This window comes from Phyllostomus discolor, chromosome 13 (assembly GCF_004126475.2).
Source record: "Phyllostomus discolor isolate MPI-MPIP mPhyDis1 chromosome 13, mPhyDis1.pri.v3, whole genome shotgun sequence".
NCBI classification, from domain to species: Eukaryota; Metazoa; Chordata; class Mammalia; order Chiroptera; family Phyllostomidae; genus Phyllostomus; species Phyllostomus discolor.
The window spans coordinates 1,835,773-1,854,426 of NC_040915.2; the positions used below are offsets into that span (position 1 = coordinate 1,835,773).

The 18,654-nt window shown below is 45.4% G+C and overlaps 1 protein-coding gene across 3 annotated transcripts in view; it reads right to left on the reverse strand.

The window, feature by feature from the left end:
* ADAMTS19 (ADAM metallopeptidase with thrombospondin type 1 motif 19) overlaps positions 1–18,654 on the reverse strand; it is a 244,175-nt gene that overhangs the window by 62,708 nt on the left and 162,813 nt on the right. The window contains exons 12-15 of one of the 3 annotated variants that reach the window (XM_036014922.1): positions 18,086–18,234; positions 16,617–16,712; positions 8,891–9,018; positions 4,731–4,851 (exon numbers count right to left, since the gene is read on the reverse strand). In XM_036014922.1, the coding sequence (XP_035870815.1) occupies positions 4,731–4,851; positions 8,891–9,018; positions 16,617–16,712; positions 18,086–18,234 (494 nt within the window). Of the gene's footprint in view, positions 1–4,730; positions 4,852–8,890; positions 9,019–16,616; positions 16,790–18,085; positions 18,235–18,654 lie in introns of all 3 variants that reach the window. The other 2 variants (XM_036014923.1, XM_028528758.2) reach the window with 2 other exon arrangements.

Genomic DNA, 18,654 nt, shown 5'->3' on the forward strand with positions numbered 1-18,654 from the left:
TTTAAACTGCTCCCCTTTTCATGGTCACATCACCACTCAAAGGTTCGCTGCTATTTTTAATTCACAGAAGTGGGATTTATTTTCCCTTTTTCCCTTGTAAATGGTCCTATACATTACTCATGTTTGAGAAACACTGGCATCAGCCAGAATCACTATGAGTCAGAGGAGAGAACCATTTTTATAGTCAAGGGAAGCTGCAGAGAGAAGTGTCCAGATGGCCTGCCTTTGAGGAGTGGATGGGCTGTGGACAGACACAGAAGGAGGATGAACTCAATGAATGGAAAGGAAAGGAAGGGAGTGAGTGGTACCCTTAGCAGCACATGGATAACGTAATTTGGACAGAATTGGATGTAAGAAGATGGCTCCACTAAAGAGAGTTTTAATGTATGCCCGGGACACTGAATTGATCGGTTTGCAGCTACAGAACTTTGTGTAGCAAGAAGCTTGGTCATCAGACACCAGCTGGAGAGGCTTCCTCTGACTGCAGGATGCACACAGCCAGTGATGCAGCTGTGGGTAGCTGTGTTGGGAGGCTAATGTGAAAATCCGGGAAGGTACCGTGCAGGGAGAAAATGGGAACCTGAGAACTGGCTGAAAGTGGGGAAACAAACCCTGAACTTGGTCATTCCCAATGTGAGAGGGGATCCAGAGCCTACAGGAGCGCGGAGGTCAAGTTGGAGTGAGGATCTGATGAACTCGGCCCTGGAATCTATATTTAACGAAAACAGGGCAACACACAAGCACAGATACCCAGCCACAGCTTGGAGGCATCTGGTGCTCCACAGAAACGTCAGGCCGTGGAAGAACCTTCGGGAGGCAGCGCTTCTGCCATGAAAGTGAGTGGAGATAACTGAGAGGGAAGTCGAGAACTCCACCCTGGTAACAGTCGTGGATTTTAACAGAGATTAAACACCAATCAGGAAAGAATTAGAGAAAGAGTGATCCCGAGAAGAAGGAGATCTGGCTATTTTGGTGGAATGGGACCCTGTGGATCTGAATATCTCAAGAAATTTGTTAGTCAGCTTTCCAGAAGCAGTGGAGACACCAAAAAGAGAGGGTCCCAATGAAGAGATGACTGCTAGTCTCTGAGTGAATGAATCCAGATGGCTATTTGGAGATGTTCAATTTCAGGGTGTTACAAAAGACTAGACAGGGAAGAGTAGGGGTAGTGACTGGAAGTTCTGCTTGCATTTGGCAGCGAACTCAGAGGTATGTTGCGCACTCAGACAACAGTTACATTTAGGGCTATAGTTATATCTGGAGCACCTTTCTACTACCCAATGGGAATGACTTGGAGAATAGCCGGGTTAACCTGGCTTTAAAGAAGAGAAGGGGGGAAATATTGAGCAAACATAGTTGAAGAATGATAGCCAGTGACTGGAGGCCTAGATACTTTTCTGTAAATAAGCATTTTAGCACAATGGAGAATGTACTTAAAAAAAAAAAAAGAATACAAAGGTAGCTGCCACTGAGTTTAGAGGTTGGAATGAAGCCTTGTCATGCCAAAGCCGTAAACTGCATCCTCAGGTCTGACAGCCGCTCTGTGCGCAGGAGCATGCCATCCTGCCGCACGACCAGGGCCCTGATGCTAAACGGCCATCGTGAAGTGCCAGCAGCAACCATCACGTTCATGGCAGTAACAACGAAAATGCCGCATTTTGAGCAACCTCCTGTGCTAATCACTAGTATAGAGGACTTACATAAATTCTTACATTTAATCAGAATGATAACACCCAGGGGTAGATATTATATTCCTCACATAACAGATGAGAAAATAAATGTGGGGGGGGCTGTGGGATACCCCTTTTCCAAGACTGCACTGTCAGTAAGCAGCTGACCCAGGCTTTGAACTTGTATCTGTTAGATGCCACACTGTGCGCCCAGCGCCCAGCTGTGACCCACTGCTGCTGGTTATAAAATGAAGCATGTGACTCTCTGACTCTCCTCCCGCCACAGGCAAAACACAAGCGAAAAGCGGAATCTGCGCCATTGTCTCTAATACTAAGAAGAGAACGTTTTATGCCCATCTTCTCCTTAGCGTAAGCTGGTAACGCTACAGTTCCACAACTGGCCTTTTCCACCCAATTCACCTTAAAAAATCCCTTAAAAAAATTATCTCCTGGCTAGGCAAGTTACAACGAAAGACATGACAAATGTACAAGAAAAAAAAACCAACCTCTTCTTAAGTTTATTTGCTAGCTCCAACAAAAACGCCTCGGCAAACCCTAAATAGAGCAGAGGGACCGCAAACACCCACATGCGTCTGCACACGTGTGAGTCACAGAGCACAGCGGGCGGCGCGGCCAACTGGACCAAAGGAGGCTCCGCTCCTTCAAGAAATTCTAGGAAGTCCATAAACCATACGGATAAAATCGTCTCAAGAGAAATGAATACAACATTCCTAAAGTCACAAGTCGATGAAGTCCATGATATAATTAAGGACTCATGAAGATTTTTGGGTTTTATTTTTAAAGTTCTTAATAAGGTAATGTTTCACTACGAATTTAATTAATGCATAGTCATGAATCACACATTATGTTTATCATGAAGAATGTGGATGGAACACAGATAGCCATGGCATTTTCTTTTCACTAGTATTAAAACCTAGTGGGGAAGACCAATTTGAGTGTACAGCTACAAATGTGATCGGAGCTACCGTACAGGTACAAAGATGGGAAACGTCACTGAAGCAGTTTGTTGTCAGTGCTGGTGGGGGGAGGCCGTGCAGGAGCACAGCACTGCATGAGTGACGCAGGGACTGGGATCTTAGCGACCGCCAGGAATTCACGGGCAAGGTTCAGAGGAAGCTGACAGAACTGTATTTGTAAATGCAACGTGCTAGAGGGAACTCGGGTGGCTGGAGCATCTGGAAGAAATCTGGTAGCTGCAGCTTAGAGAAGGAAAGGGGCCTTGGTGAGAGAGATGCTGGAGGGGCAGGCAGGGACAGCATCGCGCAGGGCTGTTTTGACCGCCCAAGCTAAGAATTTCTCTTCTCTTCCCTGGGAGCAATGTGAAACTAGCAGAGTTCCAGAAGAAAGTGATATTATTAGTCTGATAATTCCAGTACTTTAGGCATCTCAGACATTTTCCAAGTAACAGATGTCATTCATATAACTTACCTATATCAAACAGACAAATGAACCAAAACAGACATTAAAGTGCAGCAGAAACAACCTTTAAAGTAGGAATCTGGGGGAAACCGACTCCCTTCCCTGCAGTCAGAACGGTAAACATCACCGGCTTGTTAACGGGCACTTCTCTGCACCTGGAGGGAAAACCCAGCGTTGCTACAACGAGAGGAATCAGTGCTGACCGTGCCTCGGTACTCCCCAGCGAGCGGTGCCCATGCACATGAAGTGTGCAGGAATACCCTTCACCAATTCTAGTCTCTTTAAATCTAAGCTTTCAGACTTAGATTTAAGTCTGCACTTCTGCACTATAAATACTTCTGCCGGCACGACCAGGCTGAAAGCTTACTATAGTCGCGCTCCGGAGCTGACGTCTGGGAGCCTGCTGCAGCTCCTCGTGACTTTTCTAGAAGAGGTCTGGCAGGGTGCGGCATGTGGGACCCCTCACCCTGTCTCGCAGTGTTGGGGGCTAAGGTGGGGACCTGCAGCTTACCCTGGGCCTTGGTTATTTTTAGGCTCCAAAGTCTTCAGGCTCACTTAGCTTTCATTCTGCTGGGGCCTAGCAAATGCCTGTTTTCAACTTCAGAGGGCTGCGTCTAAATGCTCTTCCTGAAGGATTCTTTTATCTAGAATAAACGTGGTTTTCCTGATGACTCAAATACAAATGGCTTGTTTCTTGTTTCAAACTAATACATGTTTTAGTCTCAGGGTTTTTTTTTGTATTTGACTAAGAAAGAAATGCAAAATAATAAAAAGCTGATGTATATAATATACACAAACTAAAGATGATGACGATATAATCACAAATACTAAGATTGTTCAATAGGTAGATGTCCAGTGAGACCCTGACATAAACACAGAAATGCCTGCTCCCTCCCAGGATGCTTGAGGGGCTGAGTATACAGCATTTTCTCTTCATAAAGCAGATTTGTGGGTGGTGATTATATTTCAGCACAGATACTACTTTTGGGGGTAGATCACTTTAAAACTCACACTACATGGATCACTCATGCTCGAGTCATCCTCATAGCCCCGGGGTAGAGCACTGAGAGGTGAGGCAATAAGGACAGAGGTTGACTTCCCACCATGAGTCCATCTGCAACCTCATCCCACGCCTCTGGCCCCGCTCCTTACTGTCCCCGCCACGCTCCACGCTGCAGAGTCTGTTTCCAAAACTGGATTCCCTTCACATGTAGTAAAAGCATTAAGAGAATAAAGAAAATGGAAAGCTGAAAGCCTGAAGACCAGTACTCTGAGCAGTTGTTCCCGGCTGCTGGGCAGCATTACTCTCGGGGGACAGCATCACTCTGTGCTGCAGAACGCGGCCTGCCGGAACCCCGCAGCACTTGCCAATGCAAATGAGATTATTCCCCTGCTGCTCCAATTTATTAAATGCACAACAGATGACTTCGTATTTTCATTATTGGGAAATGGGCTTGTTAGGACTTCTGGCTCATGTCACATGTGTAGTGTGTCATTGTGAAAAAAATCATCCACAACCCGTTACAGAGTCTTCAATAGCCTCAGAACTGTGATCAACGTGCGCGCTGTCCCCAGAGACCGCTCACATCCTTACGTCTGAGAAAATGGAACTACGGTTACCTGTGCCTCTGGTGTGATTAAACTCTCCTTTAACGACTCTGCACGACTTCCCGTTGCCGTTGCACACGCCGCAGTGGTCTTCCCTCGCCAGAGACCCCAGCACGCCATCGCAGCCGACCTTCTGTAACGAGAGCGCGGCGGCGCAGCGCACCGTGAGTGAGCTTCGCTTCTTTCTTTCCGCTTCGGACTCAGGACAAACCCGGTCTCTACAGACTAGTTGACCACCTAGTACAGTATCCCATTTCCCGGTGCCAACCGACACAGCAAGCTCCTATCACATGACATCTCTAAAGTGATCAAAAAGTAGACTAGTGATGAGAATATTTTTTCTTATATTAAAATGAAAGGATATCCTAAAACAATTTCGTAAAACATCATTGAGGGAAAGGCAATTTACATAAATCCCAAAGGCAATGGCACTTCTATTAAATATAACACAATCTATCTAATTCATTCATTCCGCCTAGAACAGATATACCTCATTATATGGATGGCTTCACTTCTAAGATGGTAGAAAAGCAAATGCCGACTATTAAATATTAACTTTGTGAGAACAGAATGTGAATGTTTATTTTCACTCCAGTTCATGAATGGACTTCTAGCCCTGTCTCTTTGGCATCCAGCACATGGATGAAACAGCTACTCACACCCCAGGGTTGCTGTAAGAAAATATAAACGGCGGGGGAATTCACTATTATATGCTCCCCAGGGGACTGTGTTAATATGAATCTCCCGAGATTCCATCACTGCCTCTTTCCTGGTGGATAACACTGTCCTCCCAGTGACGTGCAGAAAATATAGCCTTAATTTGCAAAGCTGTGCATTCTCATGCCAGAAATAAATAGAATTGCACAATTATCCCTAAGTATGGGGTTTCAAGAGAGACCGATGATATACCCCTGTATAAGTTACAATCACTTTAGAGGGGTTTCTAAACTATGAATAAAACAGAGACAAAAACAGGGTTTGGGGCTGTGGTTGGTGTTGGTGGTGATGTGATGAGGGAGGCAGGCAGATGATCAAGTGCAGCTGTCGGATAAATATCCTGAGAGCAAAAGTCCCATGAACCTGGGATACTAGAGCATCTCTCCCCCTGTCCGGGGTGTGCCAGTGTCGAGGGGCAGACAGAGCCATGCGTGAGCGGAGGAGTCTTGATCAGCAAATCAAAGCTTATTCAGGGGAACTAAAGGGAATGTCCCTGGATGAAAGGGGTGGCCTGCACCGGAAACTCTCACATACAACAAACTGGGAAAAGTTCACTCTGCTGGGGTTGTGAAAAGACCTGGGAGTCCTGGGGTCAGGAAGAAACCTCTTTCGTGTGCAAATGAGAAAAATGTGTGGTCTCGAGTGACTGGACAGGCGAAAGCATGTTTCCTGCTCTACCCCCAGCATCCAGCTTGGTTCTTGGTGGGTACAACAAACCCAACACACAGTAGTTAAAAATTGGGTCAATTAGTACCTAGTAGTTTCTCCTTTTTTTCCTAGCCCTTGTAACCAGGATATTACAAGTCTGTAAACCTAAAATAAAAGTCAGGGCTAGACATCATGCTGTGGCTCAGTAATCATGTATTTTTTAAAATAAGAATCAAGAATTTTGTATTTTGTAATTGGTAGCCTCAGGTATCCACACTTAACAAAACTCGCTCACATCAGTCCAAGAGGTAAGGATGAACGCCTTTGACAAAGCGATGCTGTGGGACTGGTGGCAGGGACCTAGGGTACCACGGGCGTGTGGGAGGTGGCGGACAGCAGGGATCACACAGGGTAGAGCTTTCTCTCCCCTCTGCCAGGATGGAGTCGTTGTTGTTTTCAATGGCCCACTCACCACACCCACTAACCTTAATCCACTCACCAAGGTTAGAATTCTGCATTCAGCTTCAGTGCTATGCGTTTTGTGATAAAGCAAAACATCCAAGCCAAACCCAATGTACTGAAGGTGGTCAGGAAAAAAGAAGTATGTTTTTAATTATACTGAAAGACTGAATGAAGCATTTGGGTTAAAAAGCCAGGATCTTGAGGTATTTCAATGCTGTTAGAAGTCAAAATCCATTTCCTAGAACCTTAATTTAATGATCATCATCAGATTCACACAGCACTGACTTATGCATAATGTTTTGTTGTTGCTGTAACCTGAATGTCTAGCTAGACCTCTGTAACAGGTCTGCCTTACACACACTGCTGAGTGAAAAGCATAGCAATGTAGGCTACCAAAAATTTTTTTCAAAAATAATTCATTTAAGACATTCACTAATGTGACAGTTTTATATATAACAAAATTAAGTTAAAAGCTTTAATTGCATAACATGCAGTTCTGAAAACAAAATGTGTAGAGGCAAATGCCTGCAATGATTTGTTTTTACAGACAAATGAAAAATTACATTTCATGTTACTGACATATTCTGTTAAAGAATAAAGGAAATTAATATGTAATTATAAAATCATTTCTTATGCCAATGTCAGTACACAATTTTGTGCTTTCAACTTTACAGCATGCTGGAAAATTACGGAATCTTAGAGCTGGCAAAGCATTTAAGTTTCATGGTGGTTCCAAGTTTTTACCCAGGAGCTCACAGACCAGAGACTGATCTGTCTTCAGCCTGCAATTGTTTTCAAATGTTGGTGTGAGTGTGTACTTGCATGGTGTGTGTGTGCATGGTCAGGTGTGCATTTTTTGGGGGGGGAAGCAAACTTTTCATAAAATTCTCAAATGTTTATATTCGATACACACACAAAAAATCAATGACCATTGGCCCAACAATTTCGTTTGACAGACTAGCTCATGGATGCACACCTATCTTAAGTGATTTTCCCAAGAACACAGCGTCCTAGCAGCTGTCGTGGACTCCGCCTGGGGGCTCTTTCGTAGCTATTCTCTCCCTCCCATGCCGGGAAAGTTTATCAGCTGATGGTTCTCAGCCATCCACCCTTTCCAGAAGCTGCCTAGTCTGAAGAAAACTACCTTCCCCCAGGTCACACCCCCTTCCAGGGACAGCTGGCGTCCAAACGCTCACAGACGCTGTGGGTAAAGGAGCTTTTGTCCTCACCTCAAATGGAAACAATTCTGAGGAGCCACACAGGTTTCGATGTTCCCCAAGGATCAGCTGAGGTCTTGTGCCCGAGCTGCAGCCCAGTTTCTCCCTGTGCCCAATCCTGCCTCCTCCCACTCGCCTCAAAGATATTGATCATGTGAACAGTCAGCATTAACCTTCCTGCATTATCGACCTTCCAGGGAAGCCAACCTGAGGTAGTGGCAGAGCTATAATCAGCAACCTCCAGGTTCTAGCCTTTGCACTTTGCACCATACTTCCCATCCTCGCTTTAACAGGATCTCTACCTTCCTAACAATAAATGAAGAGCACACAGATGCACGCAGCAGATGACGATTACATAGGTGGATCTTGGGAACGTCATGCTAAGTGAAATAAGCCAGACAGAAATGGTCAAGAACCATACGATTTCACGCGTGTGTGACATAAAACGGAAAGCAACAAAGGAGCAAACAAGAAAAACAAACAAAAACTCATAAACAGATAACAGTATGTAACAATACCAGAGGGAAGGGAGGTGGGGATGGTAAGGGTGAAGGGGGTCAAATACATGGTGACCCGAGAAAATTTGGCTGGTGGGCGTACAATGCAATATACAGATGATTTATCATACAAATAGATACTTGAAACTGATATAATCCTATCAACCAATATCATCCTGATAAATTAAAAATAAAATATATTCTAAAAAAGCAGAGAGAGGCAAATGCATTAAGTATAAGGAAACTGAAAATGCTTTCCTATTAAGTGAGTAGTAGGACTGATCTGATAGTTTTCTACTGTGAGGAAAACATGGAGAACTGGAGTCTTGAACTGTGGGTCTGTAATGTTTGGACATAAAATGCCCAAAGTATTACAGTTTTAGACCTGTAATATGTACGCAACAGAATAAGAACCTCAGATTCTTTCCACCAGCAATGGATGGGACAGATTATCCAGACCAAACTCGACATTATACAGAGCAGATCTGGCTTGGTTAAGTTCACAGTTGAGTTAGGATGGCACCCACGCCTCTGGACTCGCTGTGCAGAGCTCTCCCCCGCGCTGTGCAGCTGCTCCGGGGCCCCACAGCCCTCCCTCAGCGTATGCATTCTGCCTTTTAGAACGTCTTACCTGACACCTGCCATTGGCACAGAAATCTAATCCCTGATATCCACAAGAAGTTCCATCCATCACTTTCTCTGACAGAAGAATAGGCTCTTCTTTCCCAACAGGAGAGCAAAACAAGGCACATGGCTTTTCTGAATCCGGAGTGGATAAAAAGAAACGAGCAAAAGGGACGCCATAAATATTTTCATCTTAAGCATTATTTTTTCAGAATAGTTGTTGAGTAAAAAACACAAGTCAATGTTAACTGGATAATGTAACACTAAAGCAGATGACACTAGAGAGTTACTATGAGGAGTATGTGAGGTGGTGCCCAGGGAAACATGGGGGTTCAATGAGTGTCGATGTCCTGCTTAAGAAATCTCCCATCCCACTGTTTTCAAAGGATGTACTTATTATTTTCTGGCATTAAAATTCTACCACACACGAGCCAATCATTTTTCCTGAAAAATGTTATGCGCACCCTCATTACTGCTCACATCTTAAGATTTACTTTATTCATAAAACCTTTCTTTTGTTTTCAACTTTTAAAAGAATTCTCTTTCAGTTACAGTTCACATCCAATAATATTTTGTATAGTTTCAGGTGTTCTTGATGTCTCACTTCTAAATCCCAATATACTAATTTTCAATCCTATGCATTCGGCAATTTCTAATTGAAAAGTTGCTAAAGGGAGAAAAAAGAACGTCTAAGATGAGCAATTCTCCCAAGATTTTGCACAACCAGAATGTTTAGAAATGTAATACAATCCCGAGAGCACACCCATTGGTCTGCACAATGGCTAAAGTCCTGGCCAGGACCCAAGCCCCTTACTGCTCGGTCAGAAAGCATGTCGTGAACAGGATGACAGGGTTGAGAGCTAAGTTCTAGGTAAAGAATTCTCAAATGGCTGGTGGTCTTCAGTGCTTCGCTAATCGATAAGATAGGATGGCTGAAGTTAAAACACTTGCCTATTAAGCTCGGTCAAAAAGTGCCAAGGTATTTTTAAAGTGCCGTTCTCTCTGTTCCTGTTTCTAAGTGTGGCACAGAGGAGCTGCTGTACTTGGTAACACCAGTAGTAGGATCATCCAAATCTGAAACTTCAGAGCAACCTCTGTGCTACATTACCCCTCCGCGGGCTTCACACAACCCGGGCCCTCTACTGTTTATTATGCTCATGTACATAGAATGGAAAGCACTTCGCAGTGTCTGACACTGATCTTCACGTACGTCTTCAGCGAAGTTCCACATGTGCCGATGGGGTTCTGGAAACACCCAGCAACAGCTAGAAGCATGGGACAGGGTATCACTTTGCACAGAGAAGACAGGTGGTCAAATGAGCCTTTCAGAATCGAACCTCTCGAACAGTTCTCGCGTGTGGCTTCTGACACTCTGCTTTGACCCGTTTTGATGAATTGGAACAAAGCCTTCTTCATGTGCGTGGTTCTGAAATCTTCCTGTAAGATGCCGGAAGCAGCCACAATAAAGCATTTCAGTTCGCTTGCACGCCTCAAAGTAGGTTACGTGTACTCAGTGAGTGCTCACTGTCATATCCTTGACCTAACAACAGTTGCTGTCATTGTGACGCTTTAAAGTGAGAGATATTCTCTCTCTCTGGAGTTTGTATGGAAGAGAGGAGCACACCAGATATATGACGAATGTTGATAGGAGTTAATCTAGAAAATTGCACTCATATTCCAAGCGAGACTTCACATAAAAATCGTTGTATGTCTGCTTTTACAACACATTGCCCATTGGCTGTGCTGACTTTAGCTCTGCAGGTGACATAAATATTTGGTACCTGCTTCCTTCCTGGAGCGCACCCTCGAGGCTGTGATGCTGCAGTGACCTATTTAACATGCCAGCCCCAGAAGGGCAGGCTCTGTCTTGCCTCATGAGACGAACCCTTTCCAAGATATGCATGAAACATGGATTTCAGCCAAGTTTCAGCACAGAGTATGCAAAATACCTTAATGTAAAGCCATGCACCTTTTTTTCTCTAAAAATAAATGTTCACCCCTGCACTGGTACCCTCCCCTTCATTCTCCCAGCCAAAGATCATGTAGTCCATAAGACTAACAGAAATAGCCACTTACACTTCAAGGTGTCATATGCTATAAAGACTTGGGCTTTTAAAAAGAATTATATATTTCAGCTTCTTCCATAGTGCTCTAATATATAAAGACTATTGTGTATTTTATCCATCCTACAGACTGCTGTGTTTGATTGATGTCTCCCTTGCAACAAATTCATGATCAAAAATGCCAACCTGCTAATTGCATAAATATCTATTATGGATTATTGTGGTCATATGTGTCACTTTATAAGAGTTAGGAACTTACATAATTGTGACTTTCAATATACTTAATATTTCAAAGTGACTCCCACCCAATTCTGGTTTTTGTACTCTGAAGGGAGCCCATTCCCCATCTCTTATTTCACACAGGAGTGAGGAGGCAGGCTTCCCACGAATTCGTTATCAAATTGCAGTTGGTTAGAAGCAGAGGCAGAATTGACCCTCAAGCGATCAGACAATGATCTGAATAGTCATCCTGATTACATTTTTACAATGAAAAGATATGGCTTATATATTTCACATGTATGCAACGACTGTTCATCCGAGGCTTTGCAGCGGCCAGACTGGACAGTGGGCACAGACAATGGAGACAGCAGACGTGTTAAAGTCTGCTGCAGCAGGGTGCTTGGGGCGTAACTGGAAGAGGCACATGCCCAGTTTGGAGGATCAGAGTGATTCTTTTTTCTAGGAAACTTGACATGAGCTCAGTCCAAAAAACATCGGTAGAAGTTTTCAAGGTAAATAAGTGGGAAGAGAGAGACCAAAACAAAGGAATTACACCAAGAAACTGGCATGTTTCCAGGCCCGGAAAGAAGAGGGCATGATGCATGGCGGGTGGGGAAGCAATTGCCTGCCTATGTGGAGGCTGGCGGGGATGACAGGTCGAGGGGGTGGGGGCACAGGGCCGGCCTCAGACACCAGCTGACAGAGTCTGAAATGGGTCCTGGGGGCAACAGGTCTCACAGAAGAGTATTACTTGGCAAAGTACCTCCCAAACCTGGCCTTTCCAAAGGCCAGCCTGGCTCACGTGAGGGGCGGGGACTGGCAGAGGCTGAGACCACAGTCGAAGGGCTGGTGAGGAAGCAAAGGAATCCGGGGCAGAGATGGCCCCGCCGCTCAGATCAAAGACCCTGGCAGTAGAGAGGTTTGGACAAATGGGGTTGGCTGGCTGAGTACAGGTGGATGGAGATGGGGTGGGGGAGCATTTTGCAACTCAGCTTGGTAATGAGGAGGTTGCTCATGGCTTTGTTCTCTGGGAGAGGGCCCTGTAAGAGGAGGTAGATTGAGGGAGAAAGGAAGGAAGCAGGGGTCACGTTCAGCTTGGTGCACCTGGAGCTGGAGATGAATGGGGTTTTGAGTGGAGACACCATGCCACAGTGGGGTGAGCAGGGCAGGGCGGTCTGGGTTGGAGAGAAATATCTGTGTCCCTTCAGCCTACAGATGATAAACAAAACCTAGCGAATAAGGAAGATTGTCCTAAGGGGAATGTTTAGGGAGAAAGCTAGAGGGGCCAAGACACACCATTAGAAAATTCCCATTAGACACATCATTCATTCGCCTAATATTTATTTGGTGATTACTCTGTCCAGGTGCTGTGCGCTGTCCGAAGATGCAGCATACACAGAGTGTGACAACAAGCCCTACTCTCAGGACTCGCATTCGGGGGGCATGTAATAAACAACTAAGACACAGAAGTTTTATGGCTCTATATAAGCTCTATAATAAGCTCTGTAATAAACAAGAGAATGAAGAAGGGAAAGGAAAGCCGCTGAGTTACTGTTTAAGAACAGGCCTGATGGAGGTGAGAGAATGGACCATACTGAGATGTGGGGACAGTGTTTCAGCACAGAAAACAAGTGCTTCCAGGAAGGTAGCTGACTCATTCTCGGAAGAGCAAGGGAGCCGGTCTGGGTGGCAGGGTGTGACGAAGGGGCAGCAGAGGTGACGCTGGGGAATAACAGGAAGCCAGGGAGAGGAGAAGTCCTCACAGGCCAGTAGAAGAACTTCAGACTTGCACTCTTAGTGAGCTGTGAAGGCATCAGAGGGTTCTGAAAGGAAGACTAACATGATATAACTGATGTCTTAAATGTATCACTCTAGCCGCCATGCTAAGCATGAAGGCAGAGTAAGGACACTGGTGTCAAGAGCAGTTAGAAGGCTACTGCCGTCACCTGGGTGAAACTGTGGCTTGCACCGGGGTGGCAGTTCTGGAGATTCTGGGAATGATGAGACTCTGGATGTATTTTAAGGATTGGGTTAATGTGACCTTACCGATATTTTGAATGTAAAGTAAAAGAGAAAGAAAGGAAATTTGATGACTTCAAGGTTTTTGGTCTAGGTGTCTGGAAGACAGAATAACCAGTTATTAAGAGGATTGTGGCCCTGGCCAGGTGGCTCAGTTGATTGGAGCATCGTCTGGTACATCAAAACGTAGGTTCAATTCCCGGTCAGGGCACATACTTAGGTTTCAGGTTCAATCCCTGGTCAGGGCACATATGGGAGGCAACTGATCAATGTTTCTCTCTCACATCAATGTTGCACTCTCTCCCCCCATCTCTGTAAAATCAACAAACATGTTCTCAGGTGGGGAATAAGAAAAAGAGGATTGTGTAAGTAGAAGATTGTGCTCTTATTTCCTCTGGACCAAAGAAACAGTATGTTTGGAGACCATGTTGGGGAGGAGAACACGATCCGTGTGAGGCAGTAAAACAAGACCAGTGCTGGAGTGCTGAGGGAAAGGAGCCGGGTTTTAGGTGAGGCGGGAGACCACAGAAGGGGGTCAGTTAGGCAGGTCTGGCTGTGCCTGTCATGTTGTATAGTTTGGTCTTTACCTGAAGAGTTATGGGAAGCCTATGAAACACTTTACATAGGAGAGTCAAATGATCAGAATTGCATTTCGTGTGAGGACCTCTAGGCTGTCCTATGAAGACTGAGTTGAGGCAGCAGAGGAGTTGCTCGAGTAGCCCAAGCACGAGGCTCTGGACACTGAAGCGCAGGATGGTGAAAGGGGAGATGGAGCGGGGAGAGGCTCAGGAAGTAAAACAGAAAAGACCCGGTGATGGGCTGGATGAGCAGGGGAGGAAGACGGACATGTTAAGAATGACACATCTCTGGCTTGTGCGCCTAGAAAGCTGATATAACCTTCACTGAGATAGGAGACACTGAAGAGGATCAGAATGGACACAGACTGGAAGGGTTAAAATCATGAATTTAGTCCTAAACTTGCAAATACCCAAGTAGAAATGTCAAAGAGGAAGCTATAGAAGTGTGGAGCTCAAAGGAAAAATGTTGCTGAAGATACAACTTCTCGCGTGATTTGCATGTTTGAAGGCATGGGATGAGATGTGATCCCCTAGGAAGAAAATGTAGAGTGAAAACAGAACCACATCTGGGCTCTCGAGAGCTCACCAGAGATGCAGTCGAGACAGAGGGCTGTGTCATGGGAGTAAAGGCACACATGTGTTTCAAGAACCCAGGGGTAGCCAGCCATTTGAATGCATTTGAGAGGTCAAGTATATAAAGGACTGGAAACCATTTATTAGGGTTAGTGTCCATGCAAGTCCTTGACGGCACTGGTGTGATTTGTGCCGGTGAAGTCCAGATGGGAAAGTCAGGAAATGGAGGGCTGGAAACCAGACAGCTCTTCTAAGAAGTGTGTCCGTGAGGGGGAAACTGCCAAGTGCACCAGCTGGAGGGGGCAATGAGATGGAAGGAAGGTCTGTAGTTTTTCTATGAGGAATCCTACGTGTGTTTAAAAATCCAATGTGCAAAACCAGAGAGAAAGATTGAATACATAAGCGAAAACAGGTTGTCAGTTAGCCAGCTGAAAGGGAAGGTGGGGACGACGTGTGGGACACAGCAGGAGCCACTGGCCCCGGGAAGGAGGGGTGAGGCTGTGCTGCGGAGTCGGAAGCAGAGGGAGTGTCTGCAGCGATAGTTACACGTGCAGGTTTGCCTGCAAGAAGAGGAGGAGGCAGTTAATGACCTGACCGCTGCTCCCCCTCCCGCCCAGTCTGGTGGAGTGATGTGCCCTACTGTTTGGCGGTTAGGTTAGTGCTCGTACGCTTAGATACCCACCCTGCAGGATGGGCTTTGTTAGATGGGTGCCCTGAGATTGATTAGGGGCAGAATTTAGGCTACTAGCAGCATACTATTGAAATGATGGGAAGAACAGCCCAAACTGACCAAGGGGAGAAGTAACAAAAGGAGATACCAGTGGCTGATGGTCAGTTAAGACAGAGAATTCACCACCGTTTTTGGTGACCGCAACTCGAACCCACAGCCCACTGACCATGGGCTGAATTATCATTTGTAAGTAACAAGGCAACATATAATTTTTTATTTTTTTTTAAAGATTTTATTTCTTTTTAGAGAGAGGGGAAGGGAAGGAGAGAGGGAACATCAATGTGTGGTTGCCTTTCACACGGCCCCTGCTGGGGACCTGGCCTGAAGCCCAGGCATGTGCCCTGACTGGGAATCGAACCAGTGACCCCCTGGTTCCCAGGCCAGCACTCAATCCACTGAGTCACACCAGCCAGGGTGTAACATATAATTTTCTTAAAAATTTTTATCATGATTAAAGACTTACAAGAAGTTGCAAAAACAGTACTGTGAGGCCTTTCACCCAGTTTCTCCCCAGAGTCACATGCTGGTAACACTAGTACAACAGCACACCCAGGAAGCAGACGTTGGTACCCCTGTGTGTACAGTTCTATGCCATTTGTCACAGGTTCCTTTAAATGCTGACTTACTCTTTCGAACATGTGTCTCCCTGCTCTCTCAACACATTCTATTGGCTTTAATCAAGAGTCCGCTCTGTGTAGGGTTCACATGTTTGTTCCTAGAAGGATTGGTCTTATTCTTTTTCTTTAAATTTTGTTTTGTAGGTTTTACACCCGCCATTACAATCAATATATTGAACTGCTTTTCATCAGCATGACGTTCTTGCTTCTGCTACCCCTTCACAGTAACAACCATCCCCTCCTCGCCACCATCCCTACCTCCTGGCAACCGCCATCTGGGTGTCCATCTCGGTCTGATACATAAATGTAACCATACAGTAGTGACCCTGAGGGACAGTTTCTTTTCAATCAGCATAATGCTCTGAAATAAAACAATGTCACTGCACACATCAGCAGTTTGTTCCTTTTACTGCGGCTTACTATCCCACAGTCTGAATGCACCTCAGTTTGTCGAACTGTTCGACTACTCAGAACCTTTCTGGTTGTTTCCGGTTTGGGGCCATTGAAAATAAATCTGCTTCAAACCTACGTGTACAAGATCTTTTACGATGGTACATTTTCATTCTTCTGGGGTAAACACACAGGACTGCACTTTCTAAACTGCATCACAAGCATCTATTCGGTTAGTTAAGACACTGCTGCACTATTTTTCACAGCAGCTGTACGTACTGCTTTACACTCCTACCCACAAAGTGTGATGGACCCAGGGCCTCTTGCCCTCACTGGCCTTGAGGATTGCTGCTCTTTCTGATGTTAGTGCTCTAACAGGTGTGCGGGAAGAGCTCCATATTTTCAATGCGCATTTTAGCAAGTGCTTGTGGTTGCTTCACATTCGGTGAAAAGCAGAAAAACTGGAGCTTTGAATCCCTAGAATGCACCTCCTGTTCTAGTAGCACACCTTGCACACCTATATGTGGGGTCTGGTCACTCCTACCTTCATCCGTGACGGCTTGCCACTGAAGCACATGCTTTGAGGACGAAGCTCTAACACCAGAGGCCTGACATTGCCAGTCTCTGAATCCAGGCAAACCTGCAGGACAAGGTGGATTCTCACATACTCTGTATTGTTTTCTGGGACCATTACAATCCCTTGCTTCAGAACCTAGCCTAGAAAAGATAGTACAAATAATCAATTTTATCTTTTTTTTAGGTTAACTACTCATTTTTTAAACTAAAAGGCATTAGAGTAATGACGTATACTTTTTTTATATTAATATACTTTTGAAAATGTGGGCTCATTAAATGACCAGTAATAGTAAGAAACCCATGTTTATTTTTTTTAAAACTACGCATTTTTCCCAACCTTTCAGCAATTGAACTTCTGGAATACATATGAAATAAAAGCCAACTTGCCGTGAAAATTAAAAAGAGTAACTGGCAGGGGCTGGGGTGAAACAGAAAGCCTAGGGTTCCCAGGAAGGAACTTGTGTCTAAGGATTATTAAGATGCTTCTAATGTTTTCACATAGACTCTTTAAAATTGCATGAGAAGGAGTTGGGCCACCGAGCCCATGCCAGACTTGGAGCGTGAGGCTGAAATGACTATGTCACACCTGCCCGGGACCGCTCTCGGGTGACAGGGTCAAGCAGGAGGATCTCGTCATGCTCCCTGCCCGTATACGTGCTGAGCACGCTTTTATTCCTCGTCTTTCTTAGCTTCTTTTCGCACCGATTTTGTTCCCGTGCCTCCCCTTTCTGAAGTCCGGTCTTCTTCCTGCTCCTCTCACAGTTCCTGTAAATGCTGACTTACTCTTTCAAACACACGTCTCCTGCTCTCTCAACACATTCTATTGGCTTTAACCAAGAGTCCGCTCTGTGTAGGGTTCACGTGTTTGTCTTAGAAGGATTGGTCTTATTCTTTTTCTTTTTTTTTAAATTTTGTTTTCAATGACAGTTGACATTTGACAATATTCTGTATTGGTTGCAGATGGATGGCATAGTGGCTGGGTAATCATGGGCTTTTCAGAGTGGTCCCCCTGCTGTTGGCAGTGCCCACAGCCCCGCACCCGGTTATTGCAGCATGACTGACTGTATTCCCTCTGCCGCACTTCACGGCCCCATGACCGTTTCGTGATTACCAGTTTGCACTTTTTAATCCCTCACCTTCATCGCCCAGCCCCTCAGCTCCCCTCCTCTCTGGCAACCACCGGCCTGGCCTCTGTATCTGTTTCTATTTTGTTTATTTATTTTGCTCTTAGATTCCACATATAAATGAGGTTTTTTTTTTAAGGGAGCTTTTACAACATATAAAATAAATAATGTGAGGGACTCATCAGTTTCCCAAAGTGGAGTAAGGGTCTGAGGGGCATGTTTTGCTTCCTGACATGGTTTATCAGTGAAATCTTTGCATTTCAAAACAGAAGGAAAAACCACCCCCTCCCCCGACCCAGGAGCTTGCGTTTACCCGGGACACTTGCGCTCTCGGCTGCTGGTCCCGGCGCTGCAGGTGCGGCTGCAGGGGCTCCACACGCTCCACTCTCCCGCCACGTGTCCAGGTGCGGAGGTCCTGCTGGTACACTCGCCAGCCTTACACCACTATTCCAAAAGTCATGTCTTAGGTGAACAAATCAGGGCACAACGGAAAATCATTCACTGGCCTACAGAGTCATGGGAATTGCGATTAAATCGGGTTTCCTGGATCCCTACCCCAAACGCAAGTATCTGAAAGAGACCACTGATCAGGTGGCTCTTGCTTATTGTCGCAGGAACACAATGGCCAGTTCCCCCAGGTCTCCTGTAGGATCAAGTGGTCTCGTCATGACCATGGACCACAGCCAGCCCTGAGAATTCAGGTCTCGTGACAGGGATGGAGGTGGGGGAGGGAATAGGGGGCTGCGCAGGCCAGGACAGGAGAGTAACATACTCTAAACACATAGCAATGGAAAGGTGACAAACCAAAAAAAGCAGAGACATACAGATTAAGAATGGAGACATGGATGTCCCTATAACTAGAGGGAAGCAGAATTTTAGCAA